The sequence below is a fragment of the Zingiber officinale genome, chromosome 8A, assembly GCF_018446385.1.
Source record: "Zingiber officinale cultivar Zhangliang chromosome 8A, Zo_v1.1, whole genome shotgun sequence".
Classification (NCBI taxonomy): domain Eukaryota; kingdom Viridiplantae; phylum Streptophyta; class Magnoliopsida; order Zingiberales; family Zingiberaceae; genus Zingiber; species Zingiber officinale.
The window spans coordinates 101,205,685-101,232,132 of record NC_056000.1 but is presented as its reverse complement, the minus strand read 5'-3'; the positions used below and the strand labels follow the sequence as shown (position 1 = coordinate 101,232,132).

Below are 26,448 nucleotides of genomic sequence, written 5' to 3'. Positions count from 1 at the left end.
TTTATATATTAAATCTAATATATTTATTTAATTGGTAGGTTAATTCATCTAGTTTTAATTCTTTCCATTTCTACAACAACAACGATCTAAGCATTTTCAATTATGAAACTTGTTGAAACAACTCTTCATAATAAGATGGAGGAAGAGTTTTTAGCAGATTCTATGGTCATCTATATTGAACAGGAGTTAGTTGAAAAAATTGATAATAATATAATAATTAACAAATTTGATTCTAAGAAGAATTAAAGAGCATAATTTCGACGGTTAGCCCCACGTAAATTTAGATCCTAGCTACGCCCCTGGTTACAAGTTGTAGCAACTACTACATAGTAACTGTTACTGCACCGTTGTAGCAGCTACTACATAGTAACTGTATCATCACTACCATAATAATTTTTTACATGTAATAATAGGAGAGAGAAAATAAAATATCATTTTAATTTAAAAAGAAAGAGAGAAAAGTTGTTGAATGCAGATGAGAGGGATTAAAAAAATTTATAATTGTTGCATGTAGATGAGAGAGAAAAGAGAAAAGTTGTTACATGCAGATGAGAGAGAGATTAAAAAAATTAGATTTTGGCCGCATCGGATTTCACTCACTGTGCAAAAGGCGAGTCCCGCCGCCCAGCGGCCCCCTAGGCCTGGCCCCACAGGGATCCTAGAAGGAGGTAAATCAGCGGTGAATGCTGGTTCGAGTAAAGCGTGGTGTCTCCGGAATTTAACACAGCCGACCCAGATTATTCATTCAGTGCGCATCGGATTTCACTCACGATCGCACATAAAGTGTCGCTTAACATATATATATATATATATATATATATATATATAATTTATGATTTTCGGAAGACATTAAATGATGGAATTGACGGGAGAGGGAGGGTTTTGGGTCGCTTGAACTATTTAATCCCCGCCTCCGCTGCGTCTTCGCAATCATCTTCGGCGACTCCGAACTTTGCGAAGCGCAGGGAAGAAGAGATTTGAGAGAGGGAGGAAGAGCGAGCGGGAAATCTTGGACTCGTCTCGCGCTCCTTGTGCGGATTTTTCTGTGGAAAAGAAGATGAAATATGTGCTGGTGACCGGGGGAGTCGTGAGTGGATTGGGGAAAGGGGTGACGGCGAGTAGTATTGGGGTCCTCCTCAAGGCATGCGGCCTCCGCGTTACCTTAATAAAGATCGGTACTAGCCTTGTTTTTCCCTCTCAAAATCGCCTGAGTGTTACCTGGATATGTGCATCTCAAATGGTGGCGCTTACCGGATCGCCTCCTTTTTTTTTCCGTTGTTGTTATGTCTTCTGGGAAGAAAGTGGATGTTCTTTACGAGTTTTGCATGCGACGTGCATATCACCTTTGCCTGCTGCTTTTGTTTGATCTATTTGTCCGCTTTCTTTTTGGAACAACTCTTTTTTTCGTAAATGAGGTTCATTTGGGGCGTGATTATCGATAGCGATAAACGGGAACTGCGATTTGGCCCGTGCTTTCCTTGTCGTGTTTCTGTAGTCGGGCTTTGTTTGATAATCCATCCAGAAATTAGCTTTTTTATCTTGTAGATTTTTCGGAAAGTTTTTTGTTTGGATGTAGGGTTTCTCAAAAGTGGTCTTGTATTTATCCCTAAGGTCGCTTTACAAATTTGTTTTTACGGATTTTCGTATTTTCATCCGTCACGGTGATAAATGTCAGATTTTTTTTTTTTCTTCAGGTCATCGATTGGCGCTTTTACCATTCCAGTGGCACTCTTTTTCATTCTTTATTTGCTGCCGACACCTGATTCTTGGATTTGCTTTGACTTTTGTTTCTGCATCTCCTTTGTTTTGGATTTAACTCTATTGATTTATTCGCACTTTATATGCTCGAGGACACGCAAATAATCCTTTTGATGCAATAAAGTTCCCTTAAAATGTAAAAGGGGTTAAGGGGTCAATCCAAAGACGACATGATTTTTTATTTTTAATGTTTGCTTCGCTTGCCCACCTTTCATAAAGGACTTCTATGATTTCTTTGCGGTCAACCAGGTGAAATGGATCTGACTGACTTTAGTCTTTCTCGTTTACTTGAGGAAATAAACTTTCACGATCTTCGTAGGCATATCTTCATTTCAACTTTTAATTTTCAGTTTGGGTAAAAGTTTTTCATGTGCTATTAGCTTTAGTCAACATCTTTATTGTTATTTCAAACAAAAAGATCTTTAACTGTAATATTTTTTTTTTTGGTTTTATGTTACTTGATTCCTGTACTATGCCCGGGTTCGTTTCTGCTTGTTGCTGATAATTGAACATATGCAGATCCCTACTTAAACACCGATGCTGGAACTATGTCTCCGTTTGAGCATGGGGAAGTGTTTGTCTTAGATGATGGCGGCGAGGTAAAACGTTTTCTATGTTCGCATATGCCTTCTACACTTAGTTTATCACTAACAATTTAGTGATACAATAGCCTTTACGAATGGTAGCTGGTTGTCAAATATGAGCACAACTTTATTTTTCTAGATATTATGGTTGATACTCTTCTACTTTTGCTACTTTCTTGTTTGAAGGTTGATTTGGATCTTGGAAATTATGAAAGGTTCGTTGATATCATATTAACTTGTGATAATAATATCACAACTGGGAAGATTTATCAGGTACTTATAGTTATGGTTGTATATACAAGGTATATTGATTTATGTTAAGTTTGCAAGGTGAACATTGGTTTGCCTATGCTCATCAAATTTTCCCTTCATCATTTCATTTTTCTATTTGTAAGCTTATTATGGTTTAATTTGGTTCCTGTCATGTTCGGTGGCAGTCTGTGATTGATAAGGAAAGGAGGGGTGACTATCTAGGAAAAACAGTCCAGGTGCGAGTCTGCTTAGGAGCAAACATTTGATCATTGAAACTGTCGATGCTTTCTTAATCATCATCCCTGTCATCATTTCTTTGTTTTAGGTTGTTCCACACATTACAGATGCCATACAAGAGTGGATTGAACGAGTAGCTATGGTACCTGTGGATGGCAAAGAAGGACCAGCTGATGTTTGTGTCATAGAGCTAGGTGGAACTATAGGTAAAATGTTTTCCTTCAAGGTTTTCAAAAAGGGAGAATAAGACAATATGACAGATGTACTTGCGTTGAAGTTATATGTCATGAATGGGTAGTAATGGCAATACCATGTCGATACAGGTGATATTGAATCAATGCCATTTGTTGAAGCTTTGGGCCAGTTTTCTTACCGTGTTGGTGAGCCAGCTCTACCTGCCTCTGTTTATGATGTCTTTCACATTAGCTTTTTTTTAGTTGGAGGATATGATCCTTTGTTATCCGTTTCTGTACAGGTCCTGGTAATTTCTGTCTGGTTCATGTCAGCCTTGTACCAGTATTAAACGTAGTTGGTGAGCAGGTAAAAATTAGTGCTACTCTAGTTGCCATACCCTAACTGATGCAAAATAATTAATATTTCCTAATATAGATAATATTTTATGCCTACAAATATTTGTGCATCTATTTAGAAAACTAAGCCAACCCAGCATAGTGTTCGTGGTCTAAGAGGACTTGGATTGACACCAAATATTCTTGCTTGCCGCAGTGTAAAGGTTTTGTCATCCACTCTCTCCTCATTGTGGTTCTCACTTCATCAAGGTTGTTGATTATTGTTTATGTCATTGCTTTTGGCAGCCATTGGAGGGAAATGTTAAAGAAAAACTTTCACAATTCTGTCATGTCCCGGTATTGTAAAATTACCACGACATTCTTTACTTAAAATCTTGATTTTATAAAAAACATATTGCATAACCCTGGTTCTAATTGATGAATGGAACTTTTGCAGGTATCAAATATTGTCACCCTTCATGATGTTTCTAATATTTGGCACATTCCTTTACTATTAAAGGTAATCCCATAATTCTCAAGATCGTGAGTTTCCAAATTCTGCACACAGCTTTTTTAGCTGACAAAGTATGTTCTTTAACATTCTTTTGCAGAAGCAAAAGGCACATGAAGCTCTCATAGAAGTTTTGCAACTTAAAGGGTTTGTATCTTGGACCCAAAAGTTTTTGTTATTGCCAAGGCACCTTACTGGTTTTCTTTCTGTCCCTTTGTTTTTTGATATATACAGATTTGCTAAGGAGCCTCAGTTGGATGAATGGACAAGAAGAGCAAATATCTGTGACACTCTGCAGGATCCTGTGAGTTTCTTTCTTCTGCTCAAATGTTTTTTCTCTGTTCTGTACTCGTGGGTCTTATTGATCACTGAATGAGTTTGTTATTGATTTTGTAGGTCAGAATTGTGATGGTCGGAAAATATACTGGGCTTTCTGATTCTTACCTCTCTGTCTTGAAGGTGAGATATATGACTAGTAAAATTGTACCATTTTGTTTCTTCATTAGATATTTTGTAATTTGAAGGGAGCCTTGGCACAACGGTAAAGTTGCTACCGTGTGACCTAGAGGTCATGTGTTCAAGTCTTGGAAACAACCTCTTGTGAAGTAGGGTAAGGTTGCATACTAGATCCTTCCCTGCGACGTTACATTGGAGGGAGATTTGTGCATCGGGCTGCCCTTGATTAGATATTTTGTAATTTGTTATTGTCCAGTTCTTAAAACTGAAGAGCAAGTTCTGTTTCAGGAGTAATTGTTTCTGCTTATGTCCCTAGTGACTGCTTTAATCATTTTGAGTGCCTTTATTGTAATTAGTTGGCAAGAATTGGCAGATTTGTGTCCTGTGTCTCTTGGTTACCATGCATCTAGTGTATTATGATTGCTTGTTAAGGACTCATCCTTTGGGGAAAGTTGCAGGTTTTTGTTGTATCTTTGTTATTATGCCTCTAGTGTGTGATTATTTGTTAACAACTCATCCTTTGTTAGTGTTTTCTGGGATAATTTGAGTGTAATAACTAATGTTTTTTTATTGACATATCTATCATACATGCATTGCAAACCTTTGTTTGCATTACTGATGGTAAATCCTTTGTAACTCCCAAGTCACAACTTTTGGTGATGGCTTGCCATATCTTTTCCCACAATTAAGCTTCCTAGAAGGATATAGCATCAGCAATACCAAGGAATCTACCACCTGAATAAAACACCAAGTTTTAAGCATCCAATATACCCACACATGCTTTCTTGATGGATATTAACTTATTGTTGATTAGCTTGTGAACCCTTTTGTCAGGCACTTTTGCATGCTTCTGTTGCATGCCACAAGAAATTGATTGTTGATTGGGTAGCATCCACTGACCTTGAAGAAACTATGGAAAAAGAGGTTCATTTACCTTCTCGCCACTCTCATCCCTTTTTGTTCCATTGCTTTATTTAATGTTCTTTTTTCTGATATAGGAACCTGAACTTCATAAAAAAGCATGGCATCTATTGAAGGTGAGTTGAGACTGCCTTGAAATTCTCAAATTTAACTCAAGATAAAAAAATTTCCTTCTTTTTATGTGACAAGTGTTTTTCTGTTTGTGTACAATTGTATGGACAATGTCTTGATCCAGGCAGCTGATGGCATTCTAGTTCCCGGAGGCTTTGGAGACAGAGGTGTGCAAGGAAAAATACTTGCTGCTAAATATGCCCGTGAAAACAAAGTGCCTTACCTTGGCCTTTGTCTTGGCATGCAAATTGCTGTGATTGAATTTGCTCGTTCTGTCCTGAAGTTACCCCATGCAAACAGTACAGAGTTTGTCCCTGATGCAAAGACACCATGCATTATCTTCATGCCTGAGGTAAATAAATGTATCAATCTTTGTATGTTACTTTCAGCAGAATCGTCAAATTTCTGTTGCCTTACAAATCTTGAATTTAATCTGAAGGGCTCAAAAACTCATATGGGAGGTACAATGAGGCTTGGATCTAGGAGAACACATTTTGTGACCACCAACTGTAAAGCTGCAAGGCTGTGAGCACAGATATTCTTGCCGACTTTTATTAATTTGTCAAATTTAAATTTTCCATTTTTTTTTAATTTCTTTCTGGGAATGAAAACCACTGATTTTACCTTTGGTGTAGGTATGGCAATGCCAATTTTATTGATGAACGGCACCGACACAGATACGAGGTCAGTTAAAATTTAAATTAGATGACATTCTTGTATTATGTTGTATTACAAACACTAAATATTTTGATTCTGATTTTTACAGGTAAACCCAGATATGGTCCCAGAATTTGAGAAGGCTGGGCTTACTTTTGTTGGTAAAGATGAAACTGGAAAGCGAATGGAGGTGTGCAGTAGATGATTCTCACATTCAAATGTTTCTTCAAATTCTGCTTTGTTATCTATTACAGTACTTTTTGATGTAGATTATTGAGTTACCTGATCATCCGTATTTTATTGGAGTGCAATTTCATCCAGAATTCAAATCTAGACCTGGAAACCCATCTGCCCTTTTCTTAGGTAATTCCACATCTAGAAATTTTCTGGTATTATTGTCTGAATGAGTTCTGAACTGAGAGTTTATGGATTCCATGTGTTTTTCTTTTGGCAATTCACAATTAACACTTTTTCATTCAGAACTGTCTAATGAGAAAGCATGTATTCACATTAGGCGATGGTTTTATTTATGTATTTATGTTGAGATTGGATTTGTGTTCGTGGACACATATCAAGTGTTTAACAAGGGTTTATAGGTAGCTAGCCAATGGCCAATTTTTCTCATTCTTTTGTTTTTTGTTTGAAAAAGAACACACTCGGCCTCTTTTATATTTTTCTCCTATCTCCATTGCATTACTTTGTTTTTAGTAGATGCAAATGTCTTAAGGTCATGTTCTTTGTACTTCACACTTGCTACTTGTTCCTGTATTGTACAGCTGCCACTGTTACTAATAACTAATAAGAATATAAATGCAAAAATTGATTGATTCACTAAGTTAACAATCAACTCCAATACTTAGTTGTTAATCTCCCATAGCATTTACAGATACAGGATTTTATCTTTGAAGTTCAAATTCATTGGAGCTGGTATTCTTACTAGGTTGGTTATCTCAGACTTCAAGGTTATAATTGCATAAGTTATTAATTAAAAACCTTTGGATGTGCAAAGTTGTACTGTTATGCAACTCAGCAGATCCGAATCAGGTTTCATTTTCTTTTTTAGTGAGAGTAACAGTTCAAAGGGTCTGATTTGATTTTGGTTGATTTCTTGAGCATATCTTTGGAGTCCTAGGAGATTAATAATGCAATCAAAGTCCCAGAACTAATAAGATCGGATAGGAATCAATGAAAATCATGATATTTAGTTGAATTAAGTGAGAACAAGTGGAAACCTAGGTGCAATATGTCAGAGGAGTCGTGACAGCAAACAGGAGCATCGATGAGGAATAGTTTTCAGTGTGATATTATTATTCATGCTAAGCTAATATAAATATTAGTTTACAAAGAGTTGTATTGATTCATGAAAAACTTGGATTTGCTTAATATTAGCAATTATTTACACATAAAGAATAGGGAAATTCTTAGAATTGTTTTCATTCATGAGTTTCATGATTAATATTTATGAAGAATTTGTTGCCTCATTATAAGGTAGGATCGACTTTATTTATTGTTCTCAACTTCTTATGTCATTGTAAAATTGATAGATTTTGGTGAAGCATAATGGTTATCCTCGTTGGAATTTTTGAACCTTTTCTTGTCATATACATTTTTTTTGTGTCCATACTGATACAAATATGGATGTTAATTCAACAAACTACGTTTTTCAGTCTTTTTTTTTGTCACTATTAGATACCAGATGCCTCTCACTCTGGAACAACCAATAAGTCAGTTTAACTGATTTGTTGCAAATTCTTGTATTTTTATGTTCCATGATAACAAAACTAACATGGACTGGATTGTCTACCTCTGTGAAGGATCAATATATGATATGTGTCTTTTAGTGTAATGTTCCATCATTCAGGGTACATGGCCTCCAATATTTTCATTCTACCACTTTGTTGTGATTTCCGTTGCAATTTGTTTTCCACCTTAAGTTTTGTTCATGTTTTTCTTTGGGTTTTTTTAAACTATACTAACAGAACTATTTTCTGTAATTTGTCTCATTTCGATGTTTCTTCCATTAAATGTTTGACAGGACTAATCGCTGCTTCGTGCGGGCAGCTTGGTTCATTGCTAAGAACTGTTTGTTCCGAAAACACAACTCCAAGATGCCATTTAACTGATGGTCCCATGACACCAGGACCTTACCGGCATGGGAATTTGAAGGAACATAGCAATGGCCTAGCAAATGGAAACTACCATGCGGATGACAATGGCCAGCACGAGTGAATCTTGGGCCAATTAACATATGATGCTTTGCCAGCCAATGAGTGTGGTTTTGCCATTTTGGCCACTCAAGTTTTCTTTCATCTCGAAACTACTCCACAGCCAGTCGAGGAAGGAGAAGTTTCCCAACAGAAGGACCGTGGGAGAGGCATGGTGTTGTTCCAAGATTTTAGTAGGGAGCAACCTTTTCTTGTTGCATTGAGGTTTTGCATCCTGCAGGTCTTTATAGTATGGGTTTCTGTTTTATGGTGCATTTTCGCTGGGAGATTAATCTAGTTGGAGTGAAATGAGTAGAAAAAGAAAATGCAAAAGATATGTAAGTTATATTTTTTTATCTGAACAAAACCAAGTTTTGGCGATCTAAGAACTCATTAAATATCGTTGTATAACTGTGGTTAGCTTTTAATTTCCAGCGGCTTCACTGCTCTGCAAGAACTTGTAAATCCCACTGGCGATCATGCGCCCAGCGGATCCTTGTATGTGAGTGTAGTGTCTTCTTCCTTGGTTCGCTCACCTATGGAAACTAGTGCATTGCCCCTTGACTTGACACCAAATGATCAAGGTCGCCTCCTCCGTATCATCAGTCTCGCATTCCTTAGTTGCTATGCCTGTTCTCGCCTCATATCGACCATCCTTCTGGTCACAAGAATTTCTCAACCGTTTGGATTATCTGATAACTCCTGCTGTCTCATTCACTGATGGGGCAATAGATAGAGCGATCTCCAGTTTAGAGTTGTCAAAGCATTTGTTAACTATTTGCTCAAATAGCAATATCTAATCCTTATATTTAACTTTTTTCACAATTTATTTTTTGCTTAGCCGAAATTCAAGGTGTCTAGGACAACCTTTTATCCGTAGTGTCGATTACAATGCTAAACATCGTTATAACTTGGAACAGAAGATCAAAAATGTAATCTACCTGAAAAAACAAATTGCCTTCGGATTATAAATTTAGGCTTTCTTCCAATTTGCACCTTCTGACTCTTTCTTTGCCTTTTTTTTTGGTATCATTATCCACAAAAAAAAAAAAAAAAAAAAAACTTGATCAAATCCAACTGAGTCAATATTCAGTTCTAACACATGCAAATTCACTCAATGTTAAGTTTATTAAGTTTGTTTTGGGTGATATATCCAAATTTATTTATAATTTTGTTTTAGAATTAACATAACACACAAGAAACTCTTTTTATTGGCCCAGACATCTTTTATAGACAAAAAAAAAAAAAAAACCCTTTTTATTGCTCCTACTACGTGGTGCAATGGTAAAGTACTCAAAGGAGTGAAAAAATAATCAAAATTTAAATCTCAAATGAGATAAATATCTTAAAAGTCGACTTCTTTAACTTATGCTCCGCATTTATTCAATAAGCGAATCAGAAGAGATGACTGTTTATCTCTAGAATTAATCAAGTGAAGTCCGAAAACTTAGATTACTAAAAAAAACTTTTTATTACGGTTTAAGTCCATATAATAGTTATCTCAACAATTATTCACAGCTCCAATTTTAATTGCAAACAATTGAGAAGGCAGAACTGGGGCTGTGAGCTTTCCTGATTAATGTACACTTGAAGTTTTATTCCTCATCAATTCACTACATCATTGCTGAATAGCTTGAAATGGTGGGCATCAAGAACCATCTTCCTGATAGATGCGAATGCGCCCATAACACCCACTCCAGTGAAGACAATCATGATGAAGATGTTGAGCCAGTGCACTGCCGAGCGTTTTGAAGTGCCAATGGTGATGTTGTATAGCAGCATGGGGAGAATGAAATCCAGAGGAATGAAACCGATCGCGCCTACAACAGCAACAATGTCCCCGAAGAATGGAAGCATTGCAGCTATGAATGCGCACAAAACCATGTAGATAGTTCTGACAATCAACCGAGGTACAAGGTTTCTCTTTGAGAACTTGCTTTGCTCGATGTCAGCTGTGTTCTTCTCCAATATCTCATACGCAACTTGGGAGTACACCTAGAATTTGAACATCAACATGCCAAAGCATTAATGACTTTCTAAATTTGTTTGACTTCGGCTTCAAGATTCAAAGTAAACATAAATGTGACAAATGGGCTTTTTAGAATCAAGACATCTTTGTTCCTAGAATTAAGAGTCTTACCAAGCCAATAGCAAATAACTGAAGGAGCACGCAGATGACTCCAAGGGCAAGTAACCATGTAGGGGCCAAGGAAGGTCCAGAGTCTGGCAATAAGCTGTTAAGAACATTGGAGTTTACTATGTTCCCGAATGCCCAGTAACCAGACACTGCAGTCGAGTAGAATGAGAAGAAAGCAACTGTGTAACACATCATCAGGCCTTTCACCATCTTACCAGTAGCTGGTGGCGCCAAGGTAGCCTACGATTAGGCAAGAAGGATGATTAGGGCTAAAAAAGAGGAAAGGATTGGCTTGAAGATCAACTAGACATGAAAATAATGTTTATTAAGTGATTAATATAATAGCTAGTAAGGATGCAGTCTATAATTATCTAGGAAACAATAACTCAAGCTAGTTCTCCGATTTGAGCACCTCTTGTTTTTTCTTCAAAAGCTAAGATTATAATCGCAAAGTTTAATAACATTTTCCCTTTCATATATAAAGCTAAAATAGTAAATGTCCTAACATAAGCTCTACATAGACCCAAGATTTGAGTCGATATGTACAATGCGGTGTGCACTGTATTCTGCATTTTTTCCCCTTGATTATCTCAATGCTTTCACTATCAAAAAACTGTTAGCCATCATAAACCTAATGAGAAAGGAAAGGCCAACCAGTCTAAGCCAAACACACAATTGTAAGCAAGTACTACACGGTCTGAAAAAAGTCTGTATGAGTGGATTAAGTATTTTGATGTATAAAGTTTCATAAGGTGTAGGTTGCATGTCCGATCGAATGACCTAACAACGTAGTGGATTGGGAGGAATTTTATTTGACTGGAGTTTGAATTTCAAATAAGGAGCATTCCAGTACACAAAGCTCCCATCAATATAAGATTCTGAGGAAAGGTACAAACCTGTGATCATAAGGTGGTAACAATTTTACTGTTGTGCTAAGGCTCCTTTAGAATTTAAATTTCAAGTGTTGAAAAATAATTTTAATTGTTTAGTAGTTTGCCTTGCTATATTTTATTTTGAGTAGTAAATTAATTTCAGTATTGTGTTTTCCAATTTCTTGGGGGAGTCAATTATTGTGTTCCATAATTTACTGCCAATCCAAGCCTTAAGTTGTTGCTGTCCTGATGCCATCTTGGTCCACCACCTAGCCACCATTTCCATGCTAGATATACTCCAACATTATCTCATCTCCGCGCCACTCAACTTTACTTGCATTGTTCTTCCCTATCTGCCACCATGTTAACGTTGGTCACACGCCAAGTCAACATCAAGCAACAACTTCTACTTTGTGAGCTCTATCTTCACCACTTCTCTCTCTGATTGAATCATAAACCAGGATTAAATATAGTTGATTAAAAAAACAAGCTATCGCAGCAAACATTAAATAAAATATAGAAAAAAGAGAGTAAACAATCCTATTTCTTTTGGATTTTATCCGGGGGTCACTTTTAGATTTGAGAAGGAGACTCATTACGTTAAAGGAACTCACAGTGCAAATTCAGCACGAGAGAGGCTTGCATCAAATCTGTTCCCTCATTGAAACTTTTTTTTTATTGAATTTAGTCAGCTAAGTTAATTTTTGTGCATTTATCATTTTTCACATAACAACTACTCTTGCTTATTTAAAAAAAAAAAGTATCACCATGGTTTAAAATTTTACTTTGTAATGAAGTTTCAAAATATATTAATAAAAATAAAAATTTTAACTTAAACATTAAAAAACATGAAAAAATAAATAAAAATAAGATAAATAAATTTTTAAATATATTTATAGATTTAAAATAAATAATATATATGTATTAAATTAATAAATAGTTTTATTAGGGTTTAATAAAATCTTTTTAATTATTTTTTAAAAGTCTTTTTAAATTATCTCTACTATAGTTGTGAGTTAATTAAAATTATTAAATAGTTTTAATTAAAATTATTAAATAGTTTTAATTAAAAATTATCATCAGCGCGCAACCTCAGCTCATGCAATCCTCTCGATGGGACCCCCTTGCGACCCCTCCGCACGACTAAGGGGGTCGAGCGATCCCTTTGGCACGACCAAGGGGGTTGCACGACCCCTCCGGTGCATTAGAGCGGAGGTTGTGCGAGGTCTTTGCAGGATGTGCCGGTCTTTGTGCCATACCGGTGGACGGGCAAAATGAAATGTTTCGCCCGTGCCATCTATTATGGCATGAGATTTTAAATCATGATCCCACCTATTTTTTTAGTTTCCTACATGTTCAATCTATTAGTATTAGCTCTACTATCAATTATGAGATGATTGATAAGGTCATTTTTTTTTATCATATTTCATTAATTAATAAAAGACAAAATTGGTTATTATATTTACTTCAGTTCAGTGCCGAATGAATAAGTATAATAATGTCCTAGGTAGTAAGTTCTAGTCTACAACATATCAATTGGTTGAATTGATAGTGGAATATTATATATATATATATATATATATATATAATGCTACTCTTAATTATTCCTAATCATGCATTAATATACAAGGACAATATTAATGCGTTGAGACTAGCATATAGGGCAACGGATGACTTAATATCACCAGCCATAAATATAAGATATCAGTTTGACACATGAGTATAATATTAGAGAATATGTATTGAATGATCCGCCATAAGAATATTTCATGGATCGTTATATGAGTATCATAAATATTCTTATAGTGACTATTAGTATGAATAATACTTAGACCTGAAGTCACTACGGTTCCCTACATAAGGAGTTGTATACTTTGGTATCGACAAACGTTACATGTAACAAGGTGGACTGTCGATCACTAAGTATACAATAAGTTTTGGAGAGGGATGCGAATGATGTAGATGGGATTTATCCCTTCCATATGACAGAAGCGATATTTGTGGGTCCCTTGACTAGTAGGACACAAGAATGTATGGTTATGCTCAAATGAGTCAATATGAGATATTGAGTTTATTCGATTGAGTGTATCTACTTAGATATCAAGAAACACATAGATTGATAAGAGGATGACACGGTCTATGTCTCATTAATTAATCTAGATATCAAGGATAGAATGATTGAGTTATACAAGATAATAGACAACGAAGGAGTAAGTCTGATCTCGATATTCTTGTCACTTGGGTAGCAATAATGCTTTGCTAGATGTCACTCATTGCTTATGTATCTAAAATAGTTTTAGCGACATTGCCAACATTACGAGAACCATTGGATCACACACACAAAGAACATATTAATTTGGAGGTGAGTTCATATAATGAATCATTGGATTAAGTCTAATCCGAATTAGACTCATTGAGTTAGACTCAATTGGTTCCAACTATTGAATTAAGTCCAATTCAAATTAGACTCATTGAGTTAATTCGGATTGATGAGGATCAATGAGTTAGACTCATTGAGTGACTTGGTGAATTTGAATACATCAAGGAAGAGGAGTGTTCAAGTTAGAATTGATCATGCATTGGATGAAAAGCAAAAAGGTGGTCAATTTCGAATTGATCATGCCTTGGATGAAGATAAATATTAATGTCAATTAAGAAAATTGACATTAAGGCAATTGATTGAATGAGTACTAAAGGGGGTTTGATTCATTTCATAAAGATACACTTGTGTTCTTGCTTTTCTTCCTATCTTTCTTCCTCTTTGGCCGAAACCTCCTTGTTTGGTTAGGTGGTTTTTCTTCTCCAAGTTTGTGAGTTCGTGAGACGGACGAAACATATTCGTGTGGATACCGAAAGAGGCGCGAACACTTGATCATATTGAGATCCAACAAGGACAAAGTTGCTGTTGGGAGTTCGTGTTTACGCAACAAAGGCAAAACTCTAAATCCAACTGGTATGTGATTTCCTTCGCATGGATCTTCTGGAAGGACCTTGAAAATATATTTCATTGTTGTTTTGCGCTCAAGATCCTTACACCACCATCATTTTATTCCCTTAGTTTTCTACTTTATCCATTATCTTTATTTGCTTACTTTTGTCCCCAGGGCTAGGGTGCAGCGGAAGGGCGCCAAGTTGTCACCCGGGAACGCACGGTTCGATCCCTAGCTATGGCGCATTTGAGGGATTTTTCCTCGAAATAGGATGTACAATCACAGGATGTTGGGCTTCTTGGCAGTCCTTCGTAAGTGCTTCTCGGTTGGCAGCCTATGGAAAACTTCTATGGACTCGAGTCAGTTATCTCAGGTTCGATGTTACCTGATTCATCATTTTTTTATTTGCTTACTTTCCTTTTTTTTCTTTGATTTATGGTGTTACTTATTTTTATAATCTTCATTACTTGTCAAATCTCCAACATCAGCCATGATGAGAAACTCCACTACTAGAGAGGCGTAGATAATAGATGTGAACAAGTGGAACATGAGTTTAAGAGTCTATGATCTAGAATGAAAAACCTAGGATGGATTAGAGATTATGCTGTTAGCATAATCGACAAGCTAGTAAAAGCTAAGGGACTCGATTAAGTAGATCTTACATCTCATATAGCCTCATATCGATCACCTAAGCATCATTTGCATCATGTTTAGTATTCTTTTATGGAAGAAGATGATTTTTCTAACCCTCATACCTAACCTAGACATGAGCTTGATACAACGTTAATTATTAGTTATACTTGAAGCACCTAGCTTCGATGATTGATTGCGCTCAAACATATTCCTTAATTGAGTTATTGAACTCAAAGACTACTTAAACTGAACGAGCTTGATTTATAAATATCAAACTCAGACTAACCAAGTGTCCAAGACAACTATGACACCAAGAGTCATGCTCATCACAACCGTGTAGAAATGAAGTGCAAGCCGATTAGGAAGTACTGTTAGATTATATATATTTATTTGTTTATAGCTTTTAGGACAATTTGATCTTTTTCCTTATATATTTAGAGTTTAAGGTTTCTTAACTGAACTATATAAGACCTTATACTCTGTATTCTAAAAATCAATTTTGGATTCAATAATATGGCTAGTTTTTCTTTTTCTTAATTAATACATGGTTCTCCTTCTCTGACCTAATTTTTTTTACCTCCCCTGTTATTGCTACCCCTTGCTGTTGCCGTCTCCTACTACTGCTATCGATTTAGGCACTGACACCCTATGCTGCCAATTTCGGTATCAGTGCTCTTTTCTGTAGATTTCAGTGTCGACGACCTATCCTGCCGATTTTGGCGCCGATGACCTGTCCTGCCGATTTCGACGTCGACGCTCTTTTCTGTCGATTTTGACGCCAACGTCCTATGCGCTGATTTCGACGTCGACGCTCTTTTCTGTCGATTTCAGTGTCGAAGCCCTGTGTTACCGATTTTGGCATTGTTGTTCTTTTCTACTAATTTCGACACCGACGCCCTGTGCTACCGATTTCTACATTTGACATCCTTTTCTATCTTTATGTAACCACGAGTCATCCTGACACCAGATTTTACGGATCGTATAGATGTGTATCCTTACAATTTGATTATTCTGAGCATTATTCGTTCTTTCATCATGTCCGTGCAGATTCTTCATGGAAATTTAATCCGTATATGTTGGAGTAGTTTTAACAATTTCTTGCTTCACAACCCTCTGCCATGTCAGCTTCCTCTCATATAGTTTTGTAATCGTTTAGTATTTCAAGTATATCTTCATCCTTATGGATTTTGGACTCTAGTGCTTCCCATCATATGTCATCTAATTTATCATCTTTTGTTTCTTTTTCTTCCTGTTCATCTATATCTATTGTGACTACTGATGGTACTCCTATGTCATTAGTAGGTGTCGGTTCAATTATTACATCTTGTTTATCTCTTACTGATGTCTATTATATTTCAAGTCTTACTTTAAATCTTGTTTCTGTTAATCAATTATGTGAGTCTGAATACCTAGTCTCTTTTTCTTCATCCAATTGTTATGTTCAAGACCCACAATCTCAGAGGCTGATTGGGATAGGTCGTAGGTAAAGAGGACTTTATATTTTAGATTAACTTAAAGCACCAGAAGTTGTAGCTTTGAGTGAGGATTTATCATCTTTTCATCTGAATTGCTCATCTTCTGATTTTTATTTGTGACACTCTCGTTTAGGTTATGTTTCAGCATCTCGTTTGCAGTTTTTAGCTTCTACAGGAGTATTAGGACCTTTAAAAAGTTATGATATTTTTTATTATAGTGTTTGTAAATTGACTAAATTTTCTGCCTTACCATTTTCTAAAAGTCTTTCTTTTTCTTTTGTTCCATTTGATCCTATCCATTTTGATGTGTGGGAATCCTCTCCTATTCCTACAAAAGAGGGGGGGGGGGGGGGGGGGGGGGCCAAGGTATTATGTTTCGTTTATTGATGATTGTACTGGTTACACTTGGGTCTATCTTATGAAATACAGGTCTGATTATCTTACCATTTTCAACAACTTCATAACTCTTATGAAAACTCAACATTCTAGTGTCATAAAGTATTTTCGTTGTGATTTGGGGGTGAATACACTTCGAATCATTTTTCACAATTACTTGCTTCTGGTGATACTATTCATCAAACCTCTTGTACAGATACTCCTGAACAGAATGGTATAGCTAAACGAAAACATAGGCATCTTATTGAAACAACCCATTCATTTTTATTGTCTACCAGTGTTCCTAGTACCTTTTGGGGGGAAGCAATCCTTGCTGCTTCTCACATGATTAATAGAATTCTAACCTCACATAATTTAGGCTTGTCACCTTTTGACATTGTATGGACATGCTCCTCTCTCTATTCTCTTTGCGTATTTTTGGTTGTACTTACTGTGTCCTTCATCCACATGTTGAGCATAATAAATTAGCTTCCCGGTCTGCTCTTTGTGTCTTTTAGGATTATGGTGTTGCTAAAAAGGATATCGTTGTTTTAATCCCGTTAGTCAAAAATTGTATGTCTCTCGTCATGTTATGTTTCTTGAGCATATTCCATTCTTTTCTATTCCAGCTAGTTCACAAAATATGACAAAGTCAGATCTGCTTTATATTGATCCTTTCAATACCGACATTGAGGAAGTTTCACCCACAACTCCTACTGGTAGCTCAACTAAATTTGGTACTTTGGTTCCTGAGATATCCGCTCCACATGCTCATCCTTATGCCACTACCCAATCATCTCCTAAGGTTGCGAATGATTCTTCTCTCCACTGTCGTCAATCCACTCATGTTCGTAAGTCTACTAAACTGCCAGTTTTTGCTTACTTTTGTTATTCTCATTCATTTGCTTCATTTGTTGCATCTATTCATTGTCTTTCTAAGCCCATATCATAAAGAGAAGCTGTTTGTAACCCACTTTAGAAGAGTGCTATGACTGAGGAACTGACTACTTTGTATCAGACTCATACATGAGATTTAGTTCCGTTGCCACCAGGAAAACACACTATTGATTCTCGTTGGGTGTATAAGATCAAAACTAAATTTGATGGAACTATCGAGCAATACAAAACTCGTCTTGTTGCTAAAGGTTACTCTCAGGAGTATGATATGGATTATGAGGAAACATTTGCTCATGTTGTAAAAATGACAACTGTTCGTACTCTGATTTTTGTTGCTTTTGTTCGTCGATGGAGAACATCTCAGATGGATGTCAAAAATTTATTTCTAAATGGTGATCTTCATGAAGAAGTTAATATAATACCTCCTTCTGGTATTTCACACTAACTTGGTGAAGTTTGTAGGCTTCGTAAAGCGATTTATGGTCTCAAACAAGCACCTCGTACTTGGTTTGAGAAGTTCTCTACAATGATTACTTCGTTTGGTTTTCATCCTAGTAATCATTATTCAACATTGTTTATTAGATGTACAAGTGCAGGTCGTATTCTTTTATCATTATATGTTGATGACATGATTATTATTGGTGATGATTCTGATGGAATTGCTTCCTGAAGTTTGAGTTAACTCATTGTTTTGCTATGAAAGACTTGAGTATACTACGCTACTTTTTGGGCATTAAGGTTACTTATTTTCCGAAAGGTTATTTTTTATCCCTGTCAAAGTATATATCTGATCTGCTTGAGCATGCTCGTCTTACTGATAATAGAGTTATTGATACTTCTATTGAGACTAATGCTCGATATTCTCCATCTAATGGCTCACCTTTGTCGGATCTTAATTTGTACAGAACTATTGTTAGAAGCTTGGTTTATCTCACTGTTACTTGACCATATATTGTGTATATTGTTCATGTGATTAGTCAATTATTGTTGTTCTTCGTATTCTCAGGTATCTTCGGGGCACTCAATTTCAAAGCCTTTTATTTCCTTCTACTTCATCTCTTGAATTATGTGTATACTCTGATGCAAATTGGGCTGATGATCCTAAGGATCGTAAATTTACCACCGACTTTTGCGTTTTTCTTGGTGATTCCCTCATTTCTTGGAAGAGTAAGAAGTAAGATATTATTTCTACATTTTCCACGAAAGCTGAGTATCGTGCCATGACTTCAACTACTTATGAGATAGTTTGGTTGCGCTGGTTGCTTGCAGATATAGGTATCTCTCTTCATCAACCTACTTCGTTATATTGTGATAATCAAAGTGCTATTCAAATTACACACAATTCAATTTTTCATGAGCGAACAAAATATATTAAAATTGATTGTCACATTACTCGTCACTATTTTCAGATTGACACCATCATATTACTTTTTATTCCTTCAAAGCTACAGATTGCTGATATGTTTACCAAGTTACATTTTGCTTATCTGACAAACTCTCAATACTTCTAACTATAGCATCTTGAATTTGAGTGGATGTTAGATTATATATATTTATTTATTTATAGCTTTTAGGGCAATTTGTTCTTTTTTTCTTTTATATTTAGAGTTTAAGGTTTCTTAACTGAATTATATAAGACCTTATACTCCGTATTTCTAAGTATTAATTTTGGATTCAATAATATAGCTAGTTTTTTTTCTTTTTCTTAATTTCTACAAGTACATCCCAACATAGTTAAAAATTCAACAAAACGCCAAGTGAATCTGTTGGTGTGGTTAGCACTAACGGTCTAACTCAGGTTTTGATGAATGACAAATCAGGTTAAGTTAGGTTTGTCGTAATCTAACACTCTGACGGAGTGTGCAGACGAAGTCCAGACAGGTCGACGGGCTGACCGGATGTCTGGCGAGAAGTCCAAGTGGGTCGACGGGCTGACCGGACGCTTGGCGAGAAGTCCAGCTAGGTCGACGGGCTGACCGGATAGCTGGCGAGAAGTCCAAGCGGGTCGATGGGCTGACTGGACGCTTGGCGAGAAGTCCAGACGGGTCGAAGGGCTGACCGGACGTCTGGCAGGTAAGTAAAGGTAAGTCACTGGAAGGGAGTGACTGTGAGGACGCGTTCCCGGTAAGGGAACATTAGGCGTCGATCAGGCTTAGATCCATTTCGGATATCTAAGTCGAGATCATGACTAGATTCCGGTCTCGGAAAGACGGAATCTAAGTCATACTATTTGTGTCAAACTATAAACTGAACTAACACTCTGTTTTGTAGGTTATAAATCATATATTTGCCTCGGACTAACCTTGTCTTGCTGGAGAAGAAGTCTTCTGGAGAAAGGAGGTCCGGGCGCCTGTAGGTCCGGGCGCCCGTAGGTCCGGGCGCTCGGAGGTCCGGGCGCTCGGAGGTCCGGGCGCTCGGAGGTCCGGGCGCTCGGAGGTCCGGGCGCCCGGAAGGCAATCTTTATCTAAACACGTCGTCACCACGTGGAGCTCATTGGTTGGACCTGCCACGTCCCACCAGGGCGCCCGGAAGAGATCCGGGGTGCCCCGAGCTTCATATAAAAGAAGGGGCAGGGGTGGAGCTCAAAACAACAACTCTGAATTGAAGAACTCGCTCTCCTGTGCTCCTGCGATGCTGCAAAGCTCCGACAAAGCTCTGTTTGTTCGTTTCTTATTTCATAATTGTCGGTATTTCTTGTTCTAACTTTTCTGTACTTAAACTTTGTAATTAAATATTCGAATTGCTAGTGATTGCCCAACGAAAGTACTCATCGAGTACGGGCCTTGGAGTAGGAGTCGACACAGACTCCGAACCAAGTAAAAGGGTTCTGTGTTAGCATTGCTCTTTCATTTCTGCTGCGTTTAACTCTCTTATCGAAGAATTTTTTGTTATCAATATTCACCCCCTCTATCGAACGTCTACGATCCAACAGAATCAACTTGGAATAATCCTTTTAGTCTAAGAGCTTGTGAGTTTGTAAATCTTTTCTTTTAGAGGGAAGTATATTCTTTGAGCATAGCTCGGGTTTAAATTTCATTCCTGAAAGGCGATCCTTTTATGGTATTAGAGCTTCATTTGTAAGCTCATGGAAGGCTAAATCTTAAGTTTAAGGCGAAGGTAAGGGACACTTGTTTAACCACCCTTTTATCTATAAAATCTTATTACTTGCAAAATAGAAAATTAGTTCAAGTAAAAGGTATTCTTTGAAGAAGAATTAAAGGGCTGAAAGGCGGAGACTCGACATGCATCCTTGGTCCGAAATCCCACAAGGCTAGTAAGTGCGTAAGACGGTAAGCTGGAAGGGCCAACTAGTGGATATCTTCATATACCTCTTTACAAGAAAAAAACAATTTAGAAGCGGAAGTATTAACTTTGAGTTTTTGTGATAAAGCGCTGTAAACTGATTGCAAAAGACTGTTGTGCATGAAAGACTCTTAATAGAGCTATGGCCAGTCAGGTGAGCATGAAAGTTTTATGGATTCCTAAGCCGTAAACAAAAGATTAAAGGTTAGTATTTTCTTTATAACTGAAAAATTTGAGCAGAATATAAAAGAGTGGTATAACAAATCCCGAACCGTAAGCCTTGAATATCTTGACCTAGCAGATACCCCTAAGCCAAAAGTGTTTGAGTTAGCTAATAACATAGGAGTTGTATATGATCGAGTTTCCTTACTCTCAAAAGTTTCCTTAAAGCACTTCTATGCTTTAAAGGAAGAAAACAGAGCACTGAGGTACGAAATTTCCGTACTTCAGAAGGCAGTGAGTAGCCTAGAAAAGGAAGTTCTGTGTCAGAACCCTTTAACTAAAACTGAGGTAAGAGAGCTGGTGCGTGAAATAGCAAGACAACCAAAGTTAGTTGAAGAAGAGGCTCTTAAACTCACTGAAGAGTTAAAGAAAAGTGTTCAAAAGTAGAATACTTGATTGAGGAAGTTAAACAAGTAATAGGTGGATGAGCTTGGATGAGCAGCAAGCTAATATTGATTACAAAAAGGCGTTAAAAATTACTGAGTCAATAGAAACACCTACCTCTGGTTTTCTTGCCCCGTCTGAATTGAAAACAACCTTTGACTTGCAAAGGGCATTAGTCAGACAAAATAATACTATAATCTCATTACTCATTAATCTAACCACTCAAGTGCAGGATTTGCAAGTAGCTATATGAAAGATTATACCAGTAACTGTCCCAATTGAACTCGGACTGGGCCTTAGTCCGAGAAATTAAGGAGCAAATCCAGAGGTTACCAGACTTGGAGCTGCCACCAGAAAATGCTTATATAATCCTCGAAACAGACGGATCTATGTTGGGTTGGGATGACATCTGCAAATGGAAGCCCAATAAGAATGATCCTAGAAGCACTGAGAAAATTTGTTCATATGCACATGGAAAATTTCCAGTAATTAAGTCTCTTATTGATGCAGAAATATATGCTGCAATGGAAACAATGTCTGCCTTAAAGATCCACTACATGGATAAGAAGGAAATCACTTTAAGAATGGGCTGTCAAGAGATAATTAGCTTTAACAACAAGTCTGCAAAGAATAAACCATCAAGGGTCAAATGACTCTCCTTTACCGACTACATCACAGGAACTAGAGTCAAGGCAAATTTTGAACACATAGATGGAAAGCTAAATATTCTTGCAGATACTTTATCACGCTTAGTAGAAGAACCGGAATCTCTGGCGATTTTAACATAAGCTGAGGAAGAAGCATCTGCGTCCACAAGATTTCCGTTACTAACGGAATATGAAGATTTAATCCATGATACCCTTCCTAAGATATTCTTAAAGGAAGAACATGACAAAAGAAATCGTATGGCTAGAATTGAAGACGAAGCAATTATTGGCATCCTGAGTAGAATGTGTGAGCTGGAACTCATCTTACAAATGAAGGAATACGATTTCAACGCGCGTCGACATAAAGAAGGAGGAGTGGACAATTATTGGAGAAACCATTATGATGATGTGATAGAAAGCAGAAAAGACCTGTTTAATGAGGTCCAGCGCATGCAACAGATAGGTCGTGAAATAAGACACGTACCACCATAGCAAGCAAATGGTGGGCCCATTTCCCACAACATCCAAATTATACGTACTACTTGAAAGGATTTGAGCCCCGGGGAGCCGATCCTTTAATAAAGTAAATAGTATAAAGATAAGATGAGTGCGTGTAAAGAAAGGATTGTGTGTTGTAAAGTTTTATTTGGAGACAAGGGAATCTTATTTGAGGGACGATGGGGCAAATAAATTGCACCCGCCTCAATAATGGTCCAACCTTTTCTTCCTTATAAAACGATCTCGGGTGCGAAGAAGTTTGATCAGGTCTTGAGAAACACCAAGACGTTCATCCTTTTAGTCTAAGAGCTTGTGAGTTTGTAAGTCTTTTCTTTCAAAGGGAAGTAAATTCTCCGAGCATAGCTCGGGTTTAAATTTCATTCCTAAAAGACGATCCTTTTATGGTATCAGAGCTTCGTTTGTAAGCTCATGGAAGGATAAATCTTTAAGTTCAAGGTGAAGGTAAGGGACACTTGTTTAACCACCCTTTTATCTGTAAAATCTTATTAATTGCAAAATAGAAATTAGTTCAAGTAAAAGGTATTCTTTAAAGAAGAACTAAAGGGCTGAAAGGCGGAGACTCGACATGCATCCTTGGTCCGAAATCCCACAAGGCTAGTAAGTGCGTAAGGTGGTAAGCTGGAAGGCCCAACTAGTGGATATTTTCATATACCTCTTTACAAGAACAAAACAATTTAGAAGCGGAAGTATTAACTTTGAGTTTTGGTGATAAAGCGACCGAGTCTGTTAACTGATTGCAAAAGACTGCCATGCACGAAAGACTCTTAATAGAGTTGTGGGCAGTTAGGTGAGCATGAAAGTTTTATGGATTCCTAAGCCGTAAACAAAAGCTTAAAGGTTAGTATTTTCTTTATGACTGAAAAATTTAAGCAGAATATAAAAGAGTGGTATAACAAATCCCGAACCGTAAGCCTTGAATATTTTGACCTAGCAGATACCCCTAAGCCAAAAGCGTCTGAATTAGCTAATAACATAGGAGTTGTATATGATCAGGTTTCCTTACTCTCAAAAGTTTCCTTAAAGCACTTCTATGCTTTAAAGGAAGAAAACAGAGTACTGAGGTACAAAATTTCCGTACTTCAGAAGGCAGTGAGTAGCCTAGAAAAGGAAGTTCTGTGTCAGAAACCTTTAACTAAAACTAAGGTAAGAGAGCTGGTGCGTGAAATAGCACGACAACCAAAGTTAGTTGAAGAAGAGGCTCTTAAACTCACTGAAGAGTTAAAGAAAAGTGTTCGAAAAGTAGAATACTGTTAGGGTTGCAAGGTTGTAAACATAGTCCCATATTGAAAACACATGGGAAAGAACATGAGTTTATAAGAGAAAAGATATCTCCATTGGCATGAGGCCTTTTGGGTAGAGCCCAAGAGCAAAACCATGAGGGCTTAGACCCAAAGTGGACAATGTCATACCATTGTGGAGATATCTAAATTCTTTTTGATCCAACAATTAGTATCAGAGCCCGGACTGTCAAAAGGTTTAACTGCCGACTGTGCACAAGAGTTATGGTCTGATTGAGCCATGTGGGTACAATATTGACCTCGAACAAATAAAGTAGGGGCTCCTATGTTCGGATCAAGAGGACGAGACACCAGGTAGGAAAGTCCTAGTTGCGACTAGGCAATGAAGTCCTAGTAGGTCGGGTGGACCGAGGGGCAGGAAAACCTGGTGGGTCGAGGATTGGACGTGGGAAGCCTATGGTACTTTGTTTGAGGGGGGATTGTTAGGGTTGCAAGGTTGTAAACATAATCCCATATTGAAAACACATGGAAAAGAACATGAGTTTATAAGAGAAAAGATATCTCCATTGGCATGAGGCCTTTTGGGTAGAGCCCAAGAGCAAAACCATGAGGGCTTAGGCCCAAAGTGGACAATATCATACCATTGTGGAGATATCTAAATTCTTTTCGATCCTACAAAAACTTCTAAATTTGGGTTTCCTAAAGGTTTAGGGATTCCAGGTCATTGTTGGTGCAATGACAGAAGTTACGTGCATGTCTTTAGGGGGAGTTACTCTTTAAGGACATGAAAATTTATTTTTCATACATCTTGGAAGGTGGTTAACCTTCCTTGGTGAAAATGCTCAAGGTTGAGCATTTGAATGTAATGAAGAGTGGACATCTTCATTATTCATGTGGTGTTTGCTCACGAATGAGCACTTGATGACAATGAAGGGTATGAGACCTTCATTTGAATCGTGTGTGAATATACCAAGTGGTATATGCTCAAGGATGAGCATTTGATGAAAATAAAGGGTATGTGACCTTTATTTGAATCGTGTTGTGAACAACGGAGAGTAACTCTTCAGGGGGAGAGTTTCTTTTTGATGTGTGCCAATAGGGGGAGAATGAAGGGTTTAAGTTAGGCCTTCATTATCTAAGAGAGAGTTTGCCTGAGTTTGCCCTCTTAGGGGGAGACTGTAGGGTTTAACTTATGTCTTAATTACCTAGTGGCATGAAGAAGGTTGAGGCTATGAGATTAGCCTAACTTAAAGAAGGTATTGTCAAACATCAAAAAGGGGGAGATTGTTGGTGCAATATTCCCCAGGTCAAGGTTAACCGTGTTGACTGAGCTTGAATTGAGTCAAGATCGAGTCTTGATGTTGTGGTTTCGATGTTTGACAATACATGAAGATTGCAGGTGCAATTGTTCATGGATGAAAGAGAGTCAAGTAGGTCAAGTTTGACTGGATACTTGACGGGAAAATCCTGGTGAGTGAAGCCAGGTAAAAGTCCTAACTGGGAAGTTAGGCAGAAAGAAAGTCCTAGTGAGTGAAGCTAGACAGAAGGAAATCCTAGTGAGTGAAGTCAGGTGAAAGTCCAAGTAAGTGAAGCTAGGTAGAAGAAAATTCTGGTAAGTGAAGCCGGGTGAAAGACCTAGTGAGTGAAGCTAGGCAGTTGGAAGTCCTAGTGAGTGAAGACAGGCAGACATGAAGTCCTAGTGAGTGAATCTAGGTAGAAGGGAAGTCCTGGTGAGTGAAGCCAGGCAAGAAAAATCCAGATGGATCAAGGATGATCGGACATCTGGTGTTGGGACCTCCAAGTAGGTCAAAGGGATTGATCGGATACTTGGCACGAGAAAATCCAGATGGATCAAGGATGATCCGACATCTGGTATTGGGAAGTCCAAGTAGGTTAAAAGGATTGATCAGATACTTGGCACGAGGAAATCCAGATGGGTCAAGGTTGACCAGACATCTGGTGGAAGTTCAAGTGGGTCAAAGGGATTGACTGGACGCTTGGTAAGGGAGTCCTAGCAGGTCAAGGGTGACCAAATGCTAGGCATGATGTACCAACAGGTCATGGTTGATCGGATGGTGGTTTGAGGAACGTTTGGACTTGATTTGGCAAGTCTTACATGGGCTGGATCGATCAACCGATCGATTGGCTCATTCCCAATCGATCGGTCGATCGATCGGGTGAGTCTTCACGACAAGCCTCCTCCCAATCGATCAGTGGATTAATTGGGAGAAGTGCACGATCGCACAGAATAGCTCTGGATCGATCGGCCGATAGATCTAGAGCCCCCAATCGATTAGTGGATCGATTGGGAGGCGCGATTTGCGCGATAAGCCCTGGATCGATCAGCCGATCGATCCAGGCAATTTCTGAGAGCACAGAGGCGCTCTGGATCGATCAGCCGATCGATCCAAAGCCTCCCCAATCGATTGGGAGCAATCCAATCGATCGGGATCCGACTGTTGGCGTCGTATTTAGCTGCTAGCGAGTTGTTCTCTCGGTAGAACTTCCACAGCTTTGATTCTTCTCTTCAGCGATCTTCACAGCAACTCCACAAAGTTTTCACCGCCAGATCTTGAGGGTTCTTGGAGGCATTTCCAAGTCAAGAGGCGGATCTAC

The 26,448-nt window shown here is 37.7% G+C and overlaps 2 protein-coding genes across 4 annotated transcripts in view; one reads left to right on the top strand and one right to left on the bottom strand.

Moving 5' to 3' along the window:
• The first annotated feature begins 860 nt into the window (after positions 1–860).
• Positions 861–8,579, top strand: LOC122009885 (CTP synthase-like). Of its 3 annotated transcripts, none has more exons than XM_042566193.1 (21): positions 861–1,175; positions 2,278–2,357; positions 2,529–2,615; positions 2,780–2,830; positions 2,920–3,037; positions 3,155–3,211; positions 3,307–3,371; positions 3,481–3,564; positions 3,647–3,697; positions 3,798–3,860; positions 3,952–3,998; positions 4,086–4,155; positions 4,248–4,310; positions 5,142–5,231; positions 5,306–5,344; positions 5,464–5,691; positions 5,779–5,864; positions 5,975–6,023; positions 6,106–6,186; positions 6,266–6,359; positions 8,032–8,579. In XM_042566193.1, the coding sequence occupies exons 1-21, from the start codon at positions 1,058–1,060 to the stop codon at positions 8,223–8,225; spliced, it is 1,815 nt and encodes a 604-aa protein (XP_042422127.1). In that variant the 5' UTR covers positions 861–1,057; the 3' UTR covers positions 8,226–8,579. The 3 variants fall into 3 exon arrangements, with proteins under 3 accessions (XP_042422127.1, XP_042422128.1, XP_042422129.1); XM_042566194.1 differs by lacking the exon at positions 861–1,175 and adding an exon at positions 1,746–2,007; XM_042566195.1 differs by lacking the exon at positions 861–1,175 and adding an exon at positions 2,093–2,113.
• Positions 8,580–9,683: 1,104 nt separating this feature from the next.
• The window catches only part of LOC122009884 (probable GABA transporter 2), a 62,106-nt gene continuing 45,341 nt past the window's right edge, over positions 9,684–26,448 (bottom strand). Inside the window, exons 6-7 of the mRNA XM_042566192.1 lie at positions 10,341–10,577; positions 9,684–10,195 (exon numbers count right to left, since the gene is read on the bottom strand). Of these exons, the coding sequence (XP_042422126.1) occupies positions 9,806–10,195; positions 10,341–10,577 (627 nt within the window). The 3' untranslated portion in view covers positions 9,684–9,805. The remainder of the gene's footprint in view (positions 10,196–10,340; positions 10,578–26,448) is intronic.